General features: G+C 35.6%; 1 protein-coding gene across 7 annotated transcripts in view; it reads left to right on the top strand.

The window, feature by feature from the left end:
* Positions 1-20,242, top strand: part of COL11A1 (collagen type XI alpha 1 chain) — a 156,263-nt gene that overhangs the window by 77,431 nt on the left and 58,590 nt on the right. For all 7 annotated transcript variants that reach the window (XM_062606099.1, XM_062606098.1, XM_062606101.1 and 4 more), the window contains 11 exons: positions 223-276; positions 2,948-2,992; positions 4,241-4,294; positions 4,376-4,420; positions 7,693-7,746; positions 8,679-8,786; positions 12,379-12,432; positions 15,403-15,456; positions 17,581-17,625; positions 17,745-17,798; positions 17,894-17,938. In XM_062606099.1, coding sequence (XP_062462083.1) covers positions 223-276; positions 2,948-2,992; positions 4,241-4,294; positions 4,376-4,420; positions 7,693-7,746; positions 8,679-8,786; positions 12,379-12,432; positions 15,403-15,456; positions 17,581-17,625; positions 17,745-17,798; positions 17,894-17,938 — 612 coding nt within the window. The remainder of the gene's footprint in view (positions 1-222; positions 277-2,947; positions 2,993-4,240; positions 4,295-4,375; positions 4,421-7,692; positions 7,747-8,678; positions 8,787-12,378; positions 12,433-15,402; positions 15,457-17,580; positions 17,626-17,744; positions 17,799-17,893; positions 17,939-20,242) is intronic.

The raw sequence follows: 20,242 nt of genomic DNA, 5'->3' as shown, positions 1-20,242 counted from the left end.
AGGTTTTTTTTCCTCTCTAATTTGTTGCTTTAAAAAAAAACGTTATTATTGTTCTCTACAGCTGTAGTGGGTTTGCCAGTTGTTTTAAAATGCTAAAAACATTTATGGTAGTTTGCTGGCTTAGGGCATGCCAGTCCTCAGCAGGGATGACACTCCATTATCCTTGTAAATAATAGAATGTTCACTGTTGTTCTTAAGATGTGTCTCTGTTATTGCATTTAGGGACCTCAAGGCAAGCCTGGCCTGCCTGGCCTTCCTGGTTCTGATGGGCCTCCTGTAAGTAACCAGTATTTCTGGATACCTATGTTGCAAAAAGAAATTGGAGCACTGGTAGTTCTAGTTGGCAGCCACATTATCAAATCAATCTAAAACTCTCCTAAAACTTGTTGGAATAGTTAAAAATCAAAGAATGGCATCTTTAAAGCAGCTGCTAAAAATGGCTGTGGGCTTTTAAAATGTGCTTCCAGATGATGAAATGCATCTGAAACATCTGCAGGAACATGTAAATACTCTTAACTGACAAAGGGCTAGACATTGCTTCACTGTAGTCGTACTATGTCAGTATGGCAAAGCAAATCATCTATAAAAATACTCAGCATTTGTTCTCTGAGGAAACACAGAATAGACTAGATCTTTCTCTGCTTCCTGACCTAAGGTGCATATTACATGTTTTGGCTGCTTCTTTCATTGTCTGCACCAGGACAGACAGTATTTAGAATCTTGTGATCATTAAGGAATTCAGCTTAGCTCAGAGGATGCATTCACTCACATGAACAGAGTATATAACCACCTGAAGCAGTATCGCTTACAGTTCAGGTCCTAAACTTAAATGGAATAATTTTTCATAATTACATGGATATACACTAGTTGTATCAAAAGCATCATCTTTTTGTACCACCAAGAGACATTAGGCAGTCAGTGTTTCTTCTCAGGTCATGTCTCTCTTCCCCTTGCCATTTTCCCTCACAATATTTCAAGTTAAATCTGAGTTTCTTAAATGGGACTTCAGCAGGATAAGAAGACCAGAACTGACTGCATGCATAAGGGCTACTTGGGAATACAAACACCATAACTGTGAATGTCCTCTCCTTCCTCCTTTCCCTGAGCTTTTACTGCTGAGTATGACATCGTATGGTATGGTATGGTATGGTATGGTGTGATATATCCTTTTGGTCAGTTGGGGTCAGTTCTCCCAGCTGTGTCCCCTCTCAGCCTCTTGCTCACCCTCAGCTTGCTGTCTGAGGGATTAGAATGAGGCAAGAAAACCACACTGTACAAGCACTTGAGCAATAGCTAAAACACTGTTGTGTTATCTAGACAGTTTGAGTCATAAATCCAAAACACAGCATCAAATGGGCTGCTGTGAAAAAAACTAACTCAATGAGTGCACCCACCCAAAATTATCTCCCTCATGCACAGTCAGGTTTGTTCAGAGGAACTGCTGTAGAGGCAGGTTAAACTTCAGTCCATTTTGATTGATATGACCTATTTACAAACATAGAACTACACTAGTTGTTGAAGGCAATAAACAGTACCTTCCCAACTGCAGTGAGCTTTGTAGCTGCTTCCATGGTATCTGTGTTAAGATCTGACGGAAGCTCCAGAGCATTTTTTTTCAGGAGATGATGAAAACTAGCTATTTCATTTCACTTCTGTATGAGGAAATGTCCTTCTATTTTGAAGGTGAGACATTGTTTAAAGTGGTATATTATACTGGAATTAATAGAAATCTAAAAGGATACAAATACAGTCTTTATTAGCAGCATTTTTAAAGTCATTTCATGTTATAGAGACCTCTAACTGGATTGAGATTTTAATTTTATGCTCAAGAATGGGTATTCTGGGAGGTTAGGATTAAAAAACTGATATATGTAGATTTAAACAAGCAAATAACAAATCTTTACTATTAGTAAGACAAACAGTTTAAAGGAAAAGTAGCCATCACTGGTAAGCAGCTATCAAATGCTTTTTATTTTAATTCTTTTAATAAAGAACATAGTTTAAACCGTTTTCGAAGGCCCGAAAATTGAATGTAAGTACCAGGGGTTTGTCATGTAAGATTAACAGCCACATCAAAATCATATCGCATTTGACGCACTGAAAACATTTTGCAATGTCAGTGACACCGAAACATGAACAGTTTTAGTAACTGGCTGCATGTTATGTGGGAATACATGCTTGGCAAATGTGAAGATTCACTGTGCTTCTCTAGTAAGACTGATGAAGATAAATTCCCGACTGATTCTCTTAAACGTCTGTTAACCTTTAGTTGCATTAAATTACATTTAGATTTTGCAGCATTTTGGGATAATTTCTTCAAGAAAGGAAAACAGTGGATTAATATTTTGAGTGTAGTATTAATGTCAGTGATGCAAAACAGAGGCTAACACAGAAACGTATTTTGTCTGAAAAGTAAGTCACACTTTAAAACAAAGACATAGAACGTTAGGGCTAGATCAGCCTTCTGTTGGCTTCTGCAGCAAATTCCATAATCTTTTAAATAATTTTAGGAATGTGTAATATTAATCACCCTGCTTGTTTCAGAATCAAATCTGACAATGTCTTGCATTATAAACTCTTACTGCTGAAACATTACCTAAACAAAAGGGGTGATCGGGATAGTCCTGAAAACATTAACATAACTATTGTTCGGTTTCTTCTTTATTATGTAAATTAAATCAGTATTTTTAAATTAAATGTAGTTTAATTTTAACTTATTTTTAATTAAATTTAATTAATTTTTTAAATTAAATTTAATTTTTACATTAAATTTAAGTTCTTTTAAGAACATCTTTTCTCAGCATTTTGTGCTTGTGTGTGTTCTAATACAGAAAAAGGGTGATGAGTGACCTGAAATTCAAGTGTTTAAATAATTGCAGTTTTATAATAAAATGTTACTACCAAAAAATGAGTATTTCACAAATCAGATATGTTTCTTTTAAATCAGGGTCATCCTGGCAAAGAGGGTCAGTCTGGAGATAAAGGTGCATTGGTGAGTTTTAAAACTTTTCCATTTATTTCCATTTATTTGCATAGCTTTCAAGAAAAGCTTTGGCAGTTTTTCAGCTTTATGACACATTGTTGCTCCAAGAACTGTTTAGGAAGTTACTAGAAAACTCATGGCGCATTCAAAGCATCTGTGTACAGACAAAAACATTTATTATATTCTAAATATTATGGAAATTCTAAATACTATAGAGATTAAACTTTGAAAGTAAAACTGATTGTAGAGTTGACAGAATGACAATCAATGAAAATTGCATGCATTTCATATAAATAACTTGCAAATAGTTTCAGTTTACAATTCCATTGTATAGAGTACCGACAAGGGCTCTTCAGAACCTTGTACAAACGCATGCATGTTCATTGTATTTTTGAGGTCACCTTTAATTCAGTTCCAGTGAAAAGTTATTTATTTATGAAGCACTGAATATCTTGGAGCTCTTTAAATCTTTCTGCTGGCTCAGTATTGACTTCATTTATCCAGAATAGCACCCTTTATAGCAGCTGAAATCGGTTTCAGTTCCAGCACTGATTTCAGTGGCAATACTGAAATATAGTCTGAATAAATAGCATGAATGAATAAACAGCTCAGAAAGTACAGTTCCACTGAAACCAGCATATTAGTATTTGTGTCCAAAATGTTCTCTGTTAAAGGCTTGTAGATTTTATCCTGATTCCTTGAGAAAATGAAGCTTACACAGAGCATTTATGTTTTGAAAGTACAGGTGTGTGTGACCATTTTGTCAGTTGTTCCTTATTTCTTTTGAATTTACTGATCAATTTCAGCCAAATTTGATGGAAAATTTTATTTCTCAGAGATGTTAGCAGTCTAGAGGTGTTGTGAGAAGACAGTTGGAAAGGCCCCATTAGGGAAAGATTTTATTATCTGTCCATTTCAGACATTGGAGAATCATCAATGAAGCATCCTCAGACACTGATTGGTTTTGTTTGCTTGTTACTTTTCCCAATGACCATTGTTTCAGATAATTTATGTTGTGGATAGATTTTTCTGAAATATACAAGTAGAACCAAGTTCATAATTCTCTTAATCATTTTATAGTGATATTGAACTTGACTTTTGATATGTGATACGACTTTTCCTAGAGGCAGGCAGCCAAGTGTTTTGATGTCTCACTCATGCTGCATTATAGTGAAAGAACAAAGATAGACTTGGAATAGAACTGCTTGCTGACCAAGTACTGTACAAACAAAGGTTCTTTACTCCAATGTATTTTAGGGGCCTCCAGGTCCTCAGGGTCCAATTGGCTATCCAGGTCCTCGTGGTGTAAAGGTAAGATTTAATTACTGGATTCCTCCCTCCACCATTTTTTGAATATGTGCATGTGGGTAATTCTTTATATTCTTTCTTTAGGGAGCTGATGGTGTCCGTGGTCTCAAGGGATCCAAAGGCGAAAAGGTAAATCTGACTACTTTTAATTCCTTTCCCTTTTTTTCACTGTGTTGTCTTCTGTCTCCTTCACTGCAGTGTGTTTTCTCTTCTAGCAGTGAGTTTATTTTTGCCTTACCCTAGGGACCTACCAAGCCCAACTCATGTCAGTGACCTCCATGGTTATTTACACTGGTACAAAGTGAATATAAACCCTTCAGTTGTTAGAATGGTTTAGGATTCTCTTTGCTCCAGTTTAAGTAACTTCTCTCTAAGGTGCTCTTACAGTAGAGAATTAGGCATCCCCTCTCTTGTTAATACTATAGTGGATACTAAGAAACTTGTGCCTCAGAGAGATTTGTGGTGACAATAGTGCTATTTTACCTGTTTTGAAAAAGCAGTAGGCTAGATTTTGTTTTTTTTTTTTAATATACATCTTCCAATGGCTTTCTAGGTTACAGGTGTTTTTGTTTCAGATCTTTGGCTTTGCCAGAGTGTTGGACAGCCCCAGCCAGATGCATGTATATGAACATGAAGAAAGCTTTTACATCCTCCCAATACCATTAATTCTATATGTAGAGCTCTTACTAGAGCAAACACCAACTACTGCGATCTATACTGACTTCTGATGGTCCACAGTGGCTAAAGCTACAGCCAGAATTGTTTAAATTCCCACTTTCCTCAGCACTCAGAACGAGACAGATAACAAACACCATTAGTCGTACTTCCTGACTGCACAGGCAAATTCAGCCTTGTGGCTCCGGTGGCTACTATGCAGATATTTATAGCTATTTCTAAAGCAGAAGACTCAGTCTTCTTGAAAAACCTTGATTTCAGCCCTAGAGATCTGTCTTTCATGCTCAGATGCCAAGAGCTGCTGTACATTTTCAGGCTTTCCTAAACCACAGTCTGTCTAATCCGCATACTTATTTTAAAGTTGCTCGTTAAATCTAGGATAAAAAAGAGTGTGCTTAATACCTGTGGGGACAGGACAGTTCAAAAAGCCCCACCTTTTTCTTGTTCCTTATTAAACTATTAATATCCATCTAGGACAAAATACAGGTCTCACATATAAATAAGCTTGATACGCGTGTGTATGTATGTGTGTGTATCAGTGAATACTGATTATCGTGATCTTCACAATATTTCTGTATTGATCTCACAGTTGCAATAAGAGACTGAATTCTAGTGAATACTCCAAAAGGTCACACATAGACATTTCACAGATTGTCCACACAGTATTACACAGGCCTTTTTTACTGACATTATTCAGATGCCATTACATGAGGGAAATCACTGTAAGAGACAGAAATAAATACACTGATCATTTAGGAAAGGCTCTGTAGATCTGGAATGGTCCAAGGCATATCAGAAGAGGCGTCTGTCTCTGTAGTAAATCTGACTAGAACTCCAGCTATTTTATTCTTTGTTAGCAGCAGAAGAGGAAATAGAGCATTCAGCTCTCTCCTCCCACATAGAATAAAATCATCCTCTTGTAGATTTCAGTAGCTGGAACCTCACTGTGAAAGCTGAAGAAGAGTTTCAGTTCCTTTGAAAGCCATTTGGACAGTAGCTAGTGTGCGATCAGTCATTGCTGATAAGTTGCAAAGTGTTCTCATTCAATTATTATTGACCATGGACATAAGTGAGCAACTTACACAACTAAAGTTTTTTTTTTTCCCATGTATTCTGCGCTCTTTTTCATCTCTTTCTAAAATTTAAGAAAGACTACCCTGAAATTTTAATCTGTGGAATGACTGTATAAAGATTAGTTTTACTCTTTAGAAAGCATGGGAAACCTGCTTTTAGAAGGCTTTTTAGTATATTTTTTCAGTGAATCACAATGGGTTACCTCTTTGTTTTTTTGTCTCTTCACCAATTTTGAGCTGTTTACTGCAAATCTATTTCTGTCACCCTTTCTAGGGTTATTTGTTCATGCACTATGACTGCTTCTGAGCAAAATCAAGGCTTTTAGCCTTGCAATCTGGCTCACTAGCTGACAGGGAGAAGATAAAGCTTTTGTAAGCACAGGAATGCGAAATGCAAACTTCTTTTTCGAAGTGAGGACGAAACAGAAAGTCCATCTTGTAGTTTTTTGTTTAGTTGTTTGGGTTCTTTTTTTCAGTAATGTGGAGCACAGTAGCACTCTTTCCTGGCTTTATTGACAGTCCAGATGTTACTTAGCTGCTAAATTAGCAATATTGCTTCAGCATATTAAAAAATACTGAACATTTCAGTGCTTTTCATCACAAAGACCTTTGCTCCCAGGACATAAGAAAGCATCCAATAAAAACACAGTCAATAATCTTTGTTGTATGGATATTAGAACAGTAGCTGTATGATGAACTCATACAACTACATACAGTCTAAGAAAGAGCAAACCCAAAGCTGTTCAGTTATACTAGATCAAGTCGTGAACAGCTTCACTGAGCAACTCTGGAGATTTCTGTTTGTATCTAAACTAACTTCTAATGGCATAAATGAAAGTTGTCAAGAGTACTGTCTGCTTCACCTTCAGCATGGAGGCCTATTAAAATGCATAGAGTAAATTCTCCGTCAGTAAATACAGAGTAAATAAGTAATTCCCACTAGGAATAACACCAGTGTGCACCCATTTTGCCACTGTATATGGATTTAATCGTAATGGCCATTAGTTTTCCTACTTTCTTTCAATCATGTCATCCAATGAAAGTAGGTAGGGCTGAGTATTGTCAGAGATTGAACTACTACATGTGACTACTTCTTCTTTTAGGTTATAAACACTAATACTTGTTTGTTGGTTTTTTTTTAATTAAGGTGTGATAACCAGCCTTTTTTTTTGTTTTCATTATTCTATTAAGACACTAGTTTAAAAGAAAAATTAATTCAAAAGGAGATCCTGCTATCAAGAAGAAAAACACTGAATAATTTGCCACCAATTTTTTTTTTAGTTAATTGAATGGATGACCTTATTTAAAAGAGTGATTATCAAAAAAAAAAGCTTAGGTGTTAAAAAAGAGCTTTGCACGATAACTCATAGTAAAACAGGAGAACTGTATTGTCTGCATCTTTAAGCAGATTTTAAACAGCTTTAAACAGTTGTTATTAGAAACTTTTGAATAAAAAATAATTCTGTGTAATGCACTGATATACTTTCTCTGAAATAGCAACAGCCATATTGGATTCGCTGGGGTCTGACCATCTCACTGCAGAATATATTTGCTAAGTATATTCTGTAGTGAATGTATTTTCTTCTTTTATCCGTGACAAAAAGAGTCCTCTCTGTTACTAAAAGTCATTATATGCATTTCTGCTTTTTTTAGGGTGAAGATGGTTTTCCAGGATTTAAAGGTGACATGGGCCTTAAAGGTGACCGGGTAAGCATTTACTCATAACCCATATGCTCTTAAAAAGTTTCAGTGTTATTATTTTGAAAGGATCAGTGAACAAATAAATGTAAACCAAAAACGACATAAGAGCTAGTAGCTCAAATTATTTCTGTTCTCTGTACATGCACAGATTTGAGCCAGAGGTTTGGTTCTTGTGAGTCAATAATGGCAGGGTTATAAGTTGGAAGAGAATATCAGTCTTGGATATCCTTTTCACTAAGCTTGTGCTTATTCCAAGCATATTCCAAGATCTCTAGTATTTGCCTGAGGAAAATTAATTTATCTAGGATAAAGGTGTTTCCATTCCAACATAGCATATTGCAAATATCTGCCAAAATGAAGTGTTATTTAACCCAATGAGCAGTTTCTTTCATAGAAAGTGTTGTGGAGGTTCTAAAATAACTTCTCGCAAGAGGCTTCTAGCCTGTATCTGGTGTCTGTATATATAAATAACTGGGAAGATGGTATCCACATTAGTACTTAAGTACAGACATTCTTCTTTCTATCGACTAGCAGAGTGCTTTCAGGAGAATTTAGGGAAGAGAGAATAAGAATACACTGTTTCCAGATGTACCTCTCTTCAGCCAGAGCGACTGGGTTCTTGCACTCTTGAAAGTAATATTCAGTGCCTAATATATATATATATATATATATGCATTCATATAATGAACATACACAGTGGTATTTTCCTCATTGAAAATTGGGTAGGGCTTTGAGCAACCTGATCTAGTTGAAAGTGTGTCTCTGTTGCAGGGAGGTTGTACTAGATGACCCCTGTAGGTCCCTTCCAACACAAACCATTTTATGATTCTTTGATTCTAATCTTTTTTTACATTTACTGGAAACTTATTTTCAAGTAATTGTGGGTAGGCTCTTTAATACATGCACAAAGGCCATATTTCTAATGTGTTGTGTTTCAGGGAGAAGTTGGTCAGCCAGGTCCACGAGGAGAAGATGGTCCAGAAGGTCCTAAAGGTCGAGCAGGTCCATCTGGGGACCCAGGTGCTGCTGGCCCAGCTGGAGAAAAGGTCAGTAGTCAGATATCAACTAAATAACCATGTAATTGCCTCATAACATACATAGAACAGGTATGTTCTTCATCACTAAAAAAAAAAAGTTTTCATATCTGCAAAATCTTTAGCTACCTAACAGTAGGCTTTATGAGACACTACTATGGCAGATCACTGGAGCTCACATTTGAACAAGTACTGGGAATCACTGATATTATTTGTAAGTATACAGAAAGGCATTATAGTACTTCATCAGCACATAAGGCAGCTAAATCCTTACTCCATATTACATGCAGTGCATGCCAGCTAAGGGAAACATGATGTAAAGAAAATAGCTGGGCACAAAGGAGTTTAAAGGAGCTGCTGGAGAATGAATCAATATTCACAGTCATATTATAATAAATTGTGACATGCAGATTGTTTGAAACAAAATAAAAATCCAAAGTAGGGTTGGAGAAAAGTGAAAGGGGCTGTTAAAAAGGGTGGTGTTATGAAAAATAGGAGAGAACAAGCTCAAAGGTAAGTACAAATCTCTGTAGAATCTTGACCTCAACAAAAAACACTGGAGATTGACACAAAGGAGGAAATGAGGCTGAGGAATGCATGTGTAGGTACCATATCTCACTGTGTGACAGCATCAGAAAACAAAGGTGATTTCAGCAGTGGAATGTTGGATAAGTAGGAAAGAATGCTAAAATAAAAGTGATGGTTCAGAAATGCGTATACTATATTACACTAAAGTGAGAACCTAGGGAAGAATATTTCCCCCTTTTTTTTTTGTTGTTTTTTTTTTTTGTTTATTTAACTGTGGCCTTAATGCTAGTTCCGTCTTAAAGAGAATGGGACAGGAGGTGCATTTTACATTTCTTTCTCAGTTTTGCTATCTCTGAAATTGAAACAGTTACTATTTTCCAGCAATATCCCATCTGACATCATGATGGATTATTCTGTCTTTTTTATCTATGTACAGTCTTTGAAAGTATTCACTGAAATCTTAGTAATTATTTGGTTCCACTAAAAAGATAATAAGGTTCGCAGTTAAGAGTTTTGCAAGAAATTAAAAAATATATTCAGCAAACTTTGGAACAAGCTCTCTTTTCATCAAAAGCTGCTACTTTTTGCAAGTATATCATTAGTAGAACTTTAGAAAGATATTAGGGTTATAATGTCAGAATAATGTCATTCATAAACTCTCAGAGAAGTATATAATAAAAAACTCAGTTCACTCTTAAAAAAAAAAGATAAAAAGATTTATTCTTAGGTTTACTTAACTACTGCAAATTATTTATGAATCACTGCTCTCTCCACAATTTTGCAGGATATCTCACCACCTATTAGGTCATTGAATTGATTCATTATGTCACAAATCAAAGAACATATAAAAAAGGAAACTCAGAACTATTCTCCTGCATGAATCCAACCTGAGTTCACACCAGAAAGCCAATGTACTCAGTTTTAACTAGATCAGCAAAACCAATCCACAATATTAAGGGTCATATTATACGTATTAAACAGTACTAAGGGTCATACTATCTTCACTCACAATATATTTGTATTCTTCAGAAAGAACTGTGCGTTTCATGGAAATGGTTATTTTCTGTATCACTGAGCTGACAAAAATGCGTATTGTTGTCATGATATCTTCAGAATAATTAACTAAGAACACGTACAAAAGAGTCTCAAGTCTTTATAACCTAAGTAAAAAGAAAGTAAACCAAACCAAAACCAAATAAACTTTGTTTTATAATTGTTACTTTTTAAATATGAATTTGAGTTATTTTCAGTTCCTGTTATTGAAATTACTCAATATGAACATAGTTTTGTGTTTTCAAGCATTTCTTCTTCACAGCGACATATACGGGAGTCACAGTCTGACAAGTCCAGAATCTGGAGCCCTAACTATCAGATACTTGAAAAAGATAGTGGTGTTGATAACACTGGTAGCTGGGCTTTGAATTTTAGACCCAAAGTTTTACCTTTTCTACAAATATTTATACCTTTTCATGGCCATTGTAAGTCAAGCATCTTCTCTGGATAGTCTGTGGGTACTTGGTCAGAGCAGAGTGTGTCAGTGTCAGAGAAGAGTTCTGTGATGTTGGCTCTGTGATATTTATTTTAGCACAAAGACTAGAATAATCTTTGTGAACTCTTAGATCTCTCTACAGTATTAGGAAAGTGCTTGCAAGACTGGTTATCAGTGTTGTATTCCCTTGTCATTCCTGTGACTTATTTAAGGCAAAGATACGACTCTTTGTAGTAATGAAAGTGCCAGAGTAGTCTCTTTTATTTTCAAATGATCCTGTGATAAGGAAACTCTCTTGCCCAGATAGGTCAAAGGCTGGATTTGCTTAATAAAGGATATGCCAGGTATGGTGCCAATAAAAATGAAGAACACATCAGAAAAAAAACAATCCATACCCTCATTCAAAACCCAGCAACTGAGCTTGCTTAATCATAAAATCAGGGACAAAACTAACACTGATTTTTGCGAGAGTTTGACACACCATCATGCTGCAGAACATTCTGTTTATTGTAATGTGTTCAGCTTGTTTCGGTTTTACACAGAACTGGAAGCATTGTAATATTTCCATAAATCATAACTTTCTTTAAAATAATGTCTGTTCCTGACACATGCACTTACGTGAATATAATGATATACAACATCTTTATTCATGTGCTACATTTTTAATGAATAAACATGTTTCTTTGAGCAAATTTCTTTTCCCATCCAGGTCTCTCCTTCCTCTTTTTCCTTATCTTAGAGTACCATCTTATACTGGATAAACATATCTGCTCCATTGAGATCTTCTCCAAAATGTGATAGTCTGAAGAATAAAAAAAAAAAGGCAAAGACCTAAAAAAAAAAAAGAAAGCAGAAAAACCTATTAGCTGTGTAAAGCAAATAAGAAACCTTGTCCCAGTATTACCAAGAAGGTTCACACCTTTCTTTGTGGGATATTTTAAAGACAAACTGCTTTTCCTTGCTTTTGAAAGTGGCAAACCCTCACTCATCCTCTAGAGTTATGAAGAAAACATCTCAGTGGGGCAGGATATTGTGTTTCATTTCTAGGTTGTTAACATCAGTGTTGATCAGACTGCTCATCCTGTTGTCCTTTCTGAACATAGCAAGTTGATAATAGTTGTTGATAAATCTGTTGTCAACAATAGTCAGTGGGTTATGGTTTATCAGTCTCAAATATTTTAAAGCTATTCAAGAAAAAATGGATTCTTCATGAAAAATCTGTGAAAAATGGAGCAGCACAGTATAAATTAAAAAGGATTTATTCTGTCTTAAACCTATTAACACCCTGATTTCATTAGAGAATAGTTTAATGACCTCAGCCCTATATCCCCATGCAGCACTTCAAGGCAGAAAAGACACTTGGGTATTGATTTTGCTGAACTCATTCATTGGAGAGGGAATGTTATTTAAGTTTGGGGAACTAAGTAAAGCGGTGTTTAATAGTAAAAATGATAAATTGAAATAATTGAATATTATATTCCATGAAGTATCATCACTCTAAGTTGTGGAAAAAAATTATTTTCTGTAGAAGTTTGCTGAACAACTGAGGAGGATAAAATAAAAGCTAATACTGCCTTCTTATTTCAGGGTAAGCTTGGTGTACCTGGATTGCCAGGGTATCCAGGAAGACAAGGTCCAAAGGTGAGCTGTAAATGAGCTGTGTATCTTGTGCTTTGACATTAGTTACAAGAGCAGCTATTTTATTTGTGTTTGGGGAAAGGGTGTGGGCATCAGAGCAAGGGCCATTTTTCACATTTCCTTTCTTGACAATCATGTTATGAAGTAAAATCTTTAAAAACATTGGATTCCCTAAGGCAAGCTCTTTCAGGAGCACTATCTTCCCTGTTAACTAGACTGCCTTCAAACCTTTGCCAGCCTCTCATGAGTTGTGTTTTTGTGCGAACTTAGACTGGTGTGCATTAAACAAGAATTTGGAAACAAAGGAACTGCTGATATGCCTGAAAGAGGGCGAGCACTCTTTTGACCACTAAATGGATACTGATATTGATGGGAATGGTACAAGGTTTCCATTTACTGGAATTACTGCTTCTTCCATAGAATAAGCCACTTTTCTTTGAAACGTAATTTATGATTTTCATCACGGTTTCCTTTTGCTTCTGTTAAACATGTCAAAACGCACCCCTTAGTTGAATTATATGCCTACATTATCCTTAGCTATGTGTTTTCCTTTTTGATTGCAATAGAAAACCATCTAGGTGGCTTCTGGTTTAAATGAAGGCTTATATTTTGAATATATTTTCATGAAACGTATTTTGAGGAAGGTCATCCTAACATGGCTTTAGGCAGTGGGCATACTAAATGAATTGCAAGCTCTCTTTTCTGTGATTAGCAAGAAAGAAAAAAATGGAATAAAAGCATAATTCTGTAGACATTTCCCAGTGTAGAGGATATCATTAGGGAAAGATTGCATCTCCAGATTGTCTCAAAGAAGACTCACACAGGGAAGTATCACAACTAAAACAATCCTCTACCCCTTCTACACAACTAAACAATCAAAGTGCAGCAAAATGTTCACTTTACTTTGGGATCTATTTTTACTTTCAAAGTCAAAATTACAGCTGGCTAAGCAAAGTGTTTTTTCTGACTCTGGCCTGTAGTTTGGCCCTTTCAGTCAAGTGCTGTTTGAAGAATGTTTATCCATTGAACACAACTATCTATAGAAAGTATTCATGAAAACGAAGACCCTTGAGAGACACATTTTCTTGCTTCTCTTTCTTAACTCAGATGTCTGAGATTTCAGACACTCTGTTCTTCAAAATGTCTTTTGAAAAGTCTGAGATCAAAGAGGTTTTACATTATTCAGTTCTAAGAGCAAAAATGATGTAACACTTCAAATAAAAGTTGATTGATTCTTTTTTCAGCAAGGAATTGATCAAGAATTTCATTATATTGAATTTTTACCACATTAAAATTGAAAATAGTTCTCAAGCTATGTTCACTGTTTGCTCTTCTACTTTGTTGCTTAAACTTCCAAGAAAGAGTAATGACAGCTACAGTACATCAACTCACCAGAGACTTGTTTGGAAACTCACAGTCCAGTTTAAGTTAACATAAGGGAGAGAGAGAAAAAAAAGAAGCAGGAGAAAACGTATTAGCTGTGTAAAGCAAATACAAAGCCTTGCCTCGGTATTGTCAAGAAGGTTTACACCATTCTTTTTATTGTCATTTATTTGCTTTTCATGATTTTCCTTCTCAGACTTGTTCTTAGAGAACTGCCATTATCTGTTAATTTTCACTGTTTCTGTTGTCTGGTCCCTCTTGACTAACACAGTTACAAAAAGTACTGTAAATATATATACAACCAGGTCATGCTTGTTCATGGCTGATCATTAGAATTTGTTATTTTCCTCTGGCCTTTCAATTATAAAGAATATGCCTGGGTTTCACAGAGTAGAATTTTCACAGTTTTATTCACATTTTAAGTTATAAGTGGTGAAGAATTAAAAAGAAGAAAAGTCAGGAAGTCTCTTCCTTTTCTCCCACTATTGAATATCGGTCAGAGTTTTGCTAGAAGTAGTTTCAGTCAAGTTGTACTGCCCCTAAGTCATTAATGAACAACTGAAATGATAGTGGGAAATGAGATTCACGAAGGAGAAAATACAAATAAGAAAAAGAAAAAAAACCCAAAGAAACAAACAAACAAAAAAAGTTCATGCTTTAAAGAAGAGTGTCAAGTTATTCTATTTGAAATTTTTGTTATATTCGTTTAATTTGCCACATTTAGCAATAGGAAGCTGCACAGATATAAATGCATTATCACAGCATGGAGTCTGGCCAGTAGTTCTAGTGACCAACCAAACCAAAGACTGCTTTGATTTTCATCTCCAGTCACTTAAAAGTATATTTTATCAAGTCTGTCACCAATTTAACCCAAAGTCCCTAATGACAACACCTTGGCAGGTAACAAGTCTGCTGTCCCATGGGACCTGTATACCAGAAATAAAGAAAATAGTACTGTTCAGATTAGACTGGGCAGTTAGTGGAAGGAGAGGGGATAAAAAAGGAGGAGGAATAATGTCTGGAAGTAGTTTCAAGTCAAATAATCTCCTCATAAATTCTGATTATGAAATTAACATACAAGCACGTGTACAAATTGCAGGTATCAGTTAAATCAAGCTAGGGATTAAACCACATGAAGTAATTTACAGGTCAGTAATGTGAATAGAGGATCACACCACTATTCAGATGTTGCAGCCTTATAATCATTTTGAATTAAGCTACTTTGTAAAAGAATTATTTTACTGTAAGGTGAAGCCTTTTTTTTTTTTTGTTCCTCTTCATTATGATCAGGATATTTCTAATGGCTGTTACTATTTTTTTTTTTAAATGGTGCAGATTTAATTAATACTTTATTGTCTCATAAGATGACAAATAACGTCTATTGTATACATTGATTTTTTTAATGCATTCTGGACTTGAGGCATTATGGTAAGTTAATTTATAGCTATTCATCAGAGCCATCACACTTGTAAGTTTGACATGTACAATGTACATGAGTCTGGAGGAGTGTTTTTCATAGAAATTAAATGTTGGCTATGCTACTGTTTTGCTATTGATATGCTCTGATATTTGCATTGATTTCTTACATAGGGCTCAACTGGTTTCCCAGGATTTCCAGGTGCCAATGGAGAGAAAGGCGCAAGGGTATGATAATTCATGCTTGGCATGATAATTAACTTTTGGAACTCACTGAAAGTGAATGACACATCTAAAAATTTATAAAGAACTATGAAAACAGGCTTTTCACGATTAAGATGAACCTCTACAGCTAAGTAAGACAGAGGCTTACCGAGATCCTAAATCTCAGTCTTTATGATATTAAACTGAATATAAAGGAATTCAGACACTTTTTCGTTGCCTATGCTACCATAATTATACATTTGAAAAGGAGAAAAGAAATCGCCTTTGCTGAAGCATCTCTCTTGACAGTATAGCTGCATGAGTTGGCAAAGACTATTTTCCTGTATCCCATGAATTATTCTGCTACCATGCAATTTACCTTCAAGGAACTTCAGTTTGTATTTTATAGGAATTCTGATTAGCCGCAAGCTTTTTTATAGGCAGAGCTTCAAAAATGCAAAATATACTAGACAACATGAAGAACATGTGCATACATTAAAAAACATAAAATGACAGCTTTTGCTGCTTTGTTTACTTGGAGCAGGTAAGGGGAAATCTATTATGCATGTTCTTCAAACTATAAAAATGAAATATAAGTTAGAAAAAGGTCACTGTGCTCCTGCCTCTAAAGGTTAATTGACCGTAGCACAATTTGTTGTTAGAAAGGTGATGAAATTAGAACATAGTCAGAATTCATAGACGATAGTCACTTAAAGTGAAACTGAAATAATTTATATTGTTGTTCCTAGGAATATATTCTAATTTGCAGCACAAAACAAGCAGAAATTCGTGGGTTTGAGATAAAACGTATGAAATCCAGTTGCATATGGATTGCTTATGTATAGTTTAAATTGTTCTTGTATTAATTTAGTTAAGATAAAGATATGTTGTTATGGACAGACGCAAGCAATAAACCGATACTCATTTCATCCTTGTTGGGAAAAATGAGACATGGCTGTTAATAAAGATACCAGATTGGAAAACAAAGCAAAACAATATCAAAGAGCAGACTTCAAATTATAAAAATGTGATTATATTGGTTTGTTATCAGGCCTTTATAAAGCTTTCAATTCAGCTAGGGTACTAACCACATAATTAATAGAATTTAACTACATGTATACTTACATGTAGTAAGTGTAGCTTACATAAGTAGTAAGTATAAGCTGCTCATCAATGATAAAATAATTCTGTAATGAGAATCAGGTGTTATTATTAATCTTGCCTAAAGGGTATCATTGTGTTTTATGCTACCACACATAGCAATACTAGGAAGGACACTAATTGTCCCTGAGAAGTTCACAAGCTGTGTAGCATTCTAAGAACAGCACATAATATTAATTTTGATAAGTGTAATAAAATCAATAGAAACCCTCCCTGCACACCCACACACATGAAAACCCTCAAGAAAACTGGTGTGTGCATTTAATTGATTTCAAATAAAAGCAAGCTTTATGCTAACACATCTGTGCTGATTTTCTGTTGCTGTCATGTTTACCTCAGAGATCAGAAAGCAGAAGTCACTAGGTTCCTTCTTCTATCCAAGGAATACTCTCTTGAATTTTAAACTTCTTTGCATTAAAATGCACAGCAATACTAATGCAGAGTGTAAGGAAAGAAATATGTTGGATATGATTAGGAGATACATTGAAACAAAAAATTAAGGGCTGGTATTCTTGCAAGCTCTGTATCTCTGTACAAGTTCTGTATCTCTGTGCAGAATCCTGGTAGGTATTATAGTCCCTATTTCAGTTATAAAAAAAGGGAGGCTTCCCCTTTATTTTCTCCATGGAGCTGTCTGTGAGAACCTGGGAACTTTTTCTTTAAGGCTACTCCATTAGAAATGATGCCCAGTCCTTTAGGGGACTGTGCTTGTTGCATGCTATCTTCGTTACTATTTTAACATAGTTTAAAATGTTCTAATGGCAGAATCTGACTCTGAGACAAATTTAGTACATTTAGCTACAAGTCCCAGTGAAATCAGAAAGATAATCTTTTTTATTGAGGACTGTAAATTGAAATTCAAAGTAGATCCTTAAAATAACATTTAACCCTAAGGGAGTTGCACTTTGCCTCCACTTCAGTAAGAAAAAAAAAAACTTTATTTCACAAATACAGTGTCTGCTAAGATGATTTCTGTGAACTTTACAGGGTTTACATGGCAAACCAGGCCCCAGAGGACAACGAGGACCAACAGTATGTACTTTCACTTTGTTTTCCAATATTAATTGCCTCCACTAAACTGTGAAGAATTATTCTGATTTGATTATAGTATCCAATAGTTATCAGCAAGTGCATCTCTGTTAAATTGACAGGGTCCAAGAGGCTCAAGAGGTCCTAGAGGTCCCACTGGCAAACCAGGTCCTAAGGTAATTGTCAAGCACCCTGTATAGATTGGCTACAGCCTGTTTATTTTAAATAAAATAGAGGTCTAATCTTTGAACATGTTGTCTTTCCTTTCTAGGGTACTGCAGGCAATGATGGTCCTCCTGGCCCACCAGGTGAAAGGGTATGTGAAAGCTATTTATGTACATGTTGTTCTTTCCACTAACTAGGAGCGTGATTTGAGGAGGGGGTGTTGTTTTATTTTTAGTTCTCCCTCGCATGTCTTTGCCCTTCTTTGACCAGAGTAACCAGAAGTAACAAAACAATTCAAATGATGCTTTTCAGAAAGCTGTGAGCTGAAGTTTGCTGAAAGCTTCTTTCATCTGTAGCTCAGTTTTGTACATAGAGGACACAGAGAATACACATGCACTTTCTGTTTATACCCATGCACTTCATATATATCCATGCAAATTTCAGTTGTACTTACCAGCTTCTGCTCTTACGAATGCCCCATTTGCTGCAGCTTGTTTATGGGATTTGCAAGTGACTCAGGCCACCTCCAGAACCTTCTTTGTTGAAGAGCCTGATCTTTTTCTGTTCTGATCAGCTGAGAATTCCCTTCAACTTAATTTCTGCACGCTTGAGAAATCTTACTGTGCTTGCTAAAATAAAATTTTCTGCTTGCTAGTATCTTACCAATCAGTAACCAAATCCAGTATACAGTCGGCCCATTACATAGCAGTATATAGAAAAACAATATTAATAAATCAGATTTGTAATAGCAGCACTTGAAAACCAACTCAGCTATTTTAAGAGGACATGCTTTCTGCCAAAGTATTTTGTAAAGCTTAACAGACATTTCTTGTGTAGTCTTGTTTCATTAAAGTGCTAACCTATTTCATGTAGAGAATCTATAAATACTTCCTCAGCACCCACCCCCAAGTTCCAGTGTTCTCCACAACTCTTACTCTTCAGGAGGGGCCTCCTTTTGCATTTTCCCCTGCTCCCTAATGTCAATGTGTTACACTCTTTCCTTGCTGAATGTGTGTATGCTTGGTATAAAAAGTCTGGCAGAACAACAGCAAAGTGGTTTTGCTAGAATGACTTAGCAAATTGAAAAAGGAAAAATTAGTATAGGATCAGACCACATGGTTTGATTGTGTGGTTTACTGAAGATAAGAACATTCATGCAACTAATAAGAGCATGGCATGAGTGTGTTCTGGAAATCTCAAATTTTCACTTTGTGTGTCTGCAGAAAAAAAATAAGGTTAATTTTGTGTTGTTTCTTCTTAGCAGTTGTGAGTAGTAATGAAAAAAGTTTTCACTTACTAAAAACCTTTAATGTTTTTACGTCCTTTATTCCTGAAGCAGAATGTTGCTTAACTGTCCAAGAGACCTGGTTAGTAATCAGGACAGTGATTCCTGGAGTAAGGAGGAGAAGTAGTGTAGAACAGAAGGGAAGTTGCAAACTGGAAGACTGGACTGTAGCCAGTATATATGGAAGGCAACACTCCAAGGGATGCTGCAGTGAGAAGCTGAAAGTACTTCTATATCAAGCAGAAGACAGTGTACTAAGTGGAACATGAACAGCAGGATGAAGTGGAAAGTTTGGATGAAACAGGAATGATTTGACAAGTAGAAACAGACACAGGGGGAGGAAAGAGATTCAATTCAATTCAATTCAATTCAATTTGGGATTCAAAAGAAGAATGAGTTAACTAGGATGGTGGATGTAAAGAACTAGGCATAGTCCAAGAAAGGAACTGTAGGCTGTTTTACACTGTGGAGGAACATCAGAGATACTCTACCAGAAGGTCAGTAGCAGAGCCTCAAGAAGGGAGGAGTTTGTGACAGCTCCAAGAGGTTATGAGGAAACAAAATTGTGTGGAGACTGAAAACAGTGAGCAGATCAATCTAAGATGAAGGCATCCCTGGAGATAAATTGATTAGATCAAAGAGATGAAGAACCTCAGAGCATCACATCTCATATCACTTGTGTAATATAAGTGTGAGGTGTTTATTTGCTTCCCAGTAGGGGTGAGTGTCAGCCAAAAAATAAAACACTCATTTCTACTCCACTGAGACTATTTCTGGTACCAGATATATAAGTATTAAATAATCCGTACCCTTAAAATGAAATTTGATGACAAAAAAGAAAATGTGATTTTGATAACATGCTGGTAGTGTTCTAGTGTTTTTTTTCACTTTTCCCTCACTTTATCTGTCAGTCCAGTGACTTGAAATCTGCAAGCCATATTGTGAATAAAAAAATGCAGATCTTTTCCTTAAAAAGCTTCAAGATGTGAGGGTCAGTACAGTTGGAATTTATGAGAAAAAAGTGCAACTAACAGTAAAATATAGAAAACAATGTTTTTTACTCACAGTTGATTTCTACTCTATTATGCACAGTTTCAAGGTGCAGATGCAGAAATACATTTTCTTTTTCCTTACTGCATTCCTATTCAGGCAGTATTGCTTTCAAGAAAT

This window comes from Pezoporus occidentalis, unplaced genomic scaffold, assembly GCF_034315485.1.
Source record: "Pezoporus occidentalis ecotype Australia unplaced genomic scaffold, CSIRO_AGI_Poc_V1 ctg94, whole genome shotgun sequence".
Lineage (NCBI taxonomy): Eukaryota > Metazoa > Chordata > Aves > Psittaciformes > Psittacidae > Pezoporus > Pezoporus occidentalis.
Note: the sequence above shows the minus strand (reverse complement) of the source record. Positions and strands in the feature narration are given on the sequence as shown.